The sequence below is a fragment of the Colius striatus genome, chromosome 20 (genome assembly GCF_028858725.1).
Source record: "Colius striatus isolate bColStr4 chromosome 20, bColStr4.1.hap1, whole genome shotgun sequence".
Taxonomy (NCBI): Eukaryota; Metazoa; Chordata; class Aves; order Coliiformes; family Coliidae; genus Colius; species Colius striatus.
This window is the reverse complement of record NC_084778.1, coordinates 1,719,755-1,722,477: the sequence shown is the minus strand read 5'-3', so window position 1 is coordinate 1,722,477 and position 2,723 is coordinate 1,719,755. Positions and strand designations below refer to the sequence as shown.

The 2,723-nt window shown below is 57.5% G+C and overlaps 1 protein-coding gene across 1 annotated transcript; it reads right to left on the bottom strand.

Annotated features, from left to right (window-relative positions):
* Positions 1-205: 205 nt before the first annotated feature.
* LOC133627386 (C-C motif chemokine 4-like) lies at positions 206-2,380 on the bottom strand. Its single transcript, XM_062012570.1, has 3 exons — positions 2,308-2,380; positions 1,717-1,828; positions 206-735 (listed from the first exon to the last, which is right to left on the bottom strand). The coding sequence occupies exons 1-3, from the start codon at positions 2,378-2,380 to the stop codon at positions 648-650; spliced, it is 273 nt and encodes a 90-aa protein (XP_061868554.1). The 3' UTR covers positions 206-647.
* Between the last annotated feature and the right edge of the window lie 343 nt (positions 2,381-2,723).

The following is a 2,723-nucleotide window of genomic DNA, read 5'->3' as shown; positions in this document are numbered from 1 at the left end:
GTGGCAGAGAGCTGTCACAGAACATTCATCTGCCTGCAAGATGGAAACTTGATGGGTTTGCCTCAAACCATTTCCCTTCATCACATGCCACAGAGAGCATGCAGAGAGGCTGGGGGTGAGGGTCTGGCTCTGGCTGGTGAACACCACACAGAGGCACACAAAGGGACAAGAAGCAGAGGTTTTGTCCAAACTCTTTATTCTCCAGAACCATGATTTCACACATGGAAGCCAGGGCCAGCCAGCAAACACTGCTGAGACCCTGAGCCCAGCCAGCAAACACTGCTGAGACCCTGAGCCCAGCCAGCAAACACTGCTGAGACCCTGAGCCCCCCTCTATAAATAGCATCAGCATTCACAGAAGAACATAGTGCCCACCCCTCTGACAACTGAACACACTGCCTTAAATAACTTAGAACAATATAACACCAGTGGTGCAGTGCCATGGGTCCCCCCAGGCCCATGCAGGAGGGTCAGGGCAGAGGGATGAGGCTGCAGGGTGGTCTGTGCAAGCTGAGGGGCAGGACCCCCACCTGAGGAGCCTCGTGGGCTGCTGCAGCTCCCAGGGCCCCAGTGCCCAGCTCCATGGCAGGAGCTCAGTGTAACGTGGCTCCTGTGTGACAGCAGCTACAGCTGGCTCTTTGCTTTGCTCAGTTCTGCTTCAAGTTCTGCAGGTAACTCTGAACCCAGGTGTCACTGGGGTTGGCACAGACCTGACGGCCTCTCTTGGTGATGAACCTGTGGAGGAGGGGTAAGAGAGATGAGATCTCTGCTCAGACCTGAATCCCTGCTGAGGCTGGATCCCAGCTTTGGGACATGGCAAGAGGTTCTTCCCTGTGCCCTAAGCTGATGCTGAAATCAACAGCTGCCTGTGCTTTCCTCCATCCCCATCCCTTTCCCCACACAGCTTCCTGAACTCCTGCAGGAGCATCCCTGGCTGTCATCAGATCACCTGGGTGTCAGATCATCCCTGGCTGTCATCAGATCACAGAGACATTTGGGTTGTTAAAGCCCCTGAAGCTGCTGCAGCCCCAGCCCTGAGCTCACCCTGCCCAGCCCAGCACTGACCCACAGCCTCAGCACCTCAGCCCCACGGCTTTGGGATCCCTCCAGGGCTGGGCACTGCCCCAGCTCCCTGGGCAGCCTGGCACAGGGCTGACACCCCTCTCAGGGAAACAGTTCTGCCTCAGCTCCAGCCTCAGCCTCCCCTGGGGCAACTCCAGCCCATTGCCTCTTGTCCTGTTGCTTGTGACTTGACTCCTGCCAGGGAGTGTCAGAGAGTGCTGCTGGCTGCCCTCAGGCTCCTCTTCTCCAGGCTCAACACCCCCATTCCCTCAGCCCCTCCCCAGCCCCTTGTGCTCCAGCCCCTTCCCCAGCTCAGTGCCCGGCTCTGGCCACGCTGCAGCCCCTCAGTGTCCCTGTGGCAGGGAGTGAGGGGCCCAGCACTGACACAGCCCTGGAGCTGCAGCCACACTGTTTCTGGTACCAGCCAGGATGCCCTTGGCCTCCTTGCTCCCCCTGGGCACGCTGCTGGGTAGATTCATGGACTCAAATCCCCACAAGAGCATCCCTGGCAATCCCTGTGCAAAGCCTTTGGGGTTTCCCCTCACCCTGCTCTGCCCCTGCAGACCCCCATGGCCACAGACCCTCCCCAGAGCTGCTCACTCCATGCACACCCCACCACTCAGCCCCTGCACCCAGCCCAGAGCTGCTACTCACACGATGGCTGGTAGGATGCAGCTGGTGCTGGTGCTGTAGAAGCGCTGGATGAGCTTCTGTGGGAGCCTGTGGCTTGTGTAAGAGAGGCAGCAGTTTGGGAGATCAGATCCAGCTGGAAGAGGCAAGGACAGACAACATGAGCACGTGCTGTGTGGCAGGAGCAGCCAGCCCTTCAGCTCAGGGAGCTGTGCTGGGGGAGGGAGGGAGCAATTGCAGAGTGATTGAGGCTGAAGTGGACATTGGGGAGCAGCTGGTCTCATGCCAGGAACGGGATTGTCTGGTGGGGAGGGAGATTCTCATCAGTCATTGCCCAGAGCTTCAGTTCCTCACCTCCCCTAGCCTCAAGACATAGGCTGGAGCACCTAATCTACAGGCAGGGCTGAGTCCTCTGGGCACAGGATGGCTGGGTGGGCTGAAAATGGGTGGTTGGGAAGATTCTTTTCTAACTCAGAGGTTCCTGCACGTGGCTGATCTCAGAGCACTGTGAGAAGTGGGGCAAGAGCCCAGTTACCTGCCAGGGGAGCTCAATGGGGAAATGGTAACAAAGGCTCAGAGCTGTTCTTCCTTCCCAAATGAGACAACAAGACTCACCTGGGCCAGAGGAAGCCTGGGAGCAAGAGGCTGCAATGAGGAGAAGAGCAAAGCAGGCTGCAGGGACCTTCATCTTCCCAGTGTGTGGGGGCTGCAGGAGCTCTGGCAGGAGCAGCTGGGACTGGAGCAGCTGGATTCAGCTCCCTTTTAAACTGGGAATCCAGGAGGCAGCTGGGAGAAGCCTGGGTGGAAACTCCAGAATGATGACAGAGGATGTCCCAAAAGGGAATGAGAAAGAAGATAAAGCAGAGGGAATGGGAGCTGGAGCCCTCTGGAGCTGTGACTCATTTTCGGTTTCATCGAGTGAAAGGAAAACGAAATGTAGCAAGTGATACAGGGACAGAGAGAGAACTGATCATCTGAGCCAGGACAGGGATTTCCCCTCCTGCCTGTAAAGCAAAAAAGCCACAATGTCT

Excerpts from the sequence above, each read along its gene's own strand:
- LOC133627386 (XM_062012570.1), bottom strand. The coding sequence starts at position 2,380 with ATGAAGGTCCCTGCAGCCTGCTTTGCTCTTCTCCTCATTGCAGCCTCT. Across the intron at positions 1,829-2,307 it reads CCAGGCTTCCTCTGGCCCAG|CTGGATCTGATCTCCCAAAC; the intron begins GTGAGTCTTGTT and ends TGCCTCTTCCAG. Across the intron at positions 736-1,716 it reads TGCATCCTACCAGCCATCGT|GTTCATCACCAAGAGAGGCC; the intron begins GTGAGTAGCAGC and ends CCTCCTCCACAG.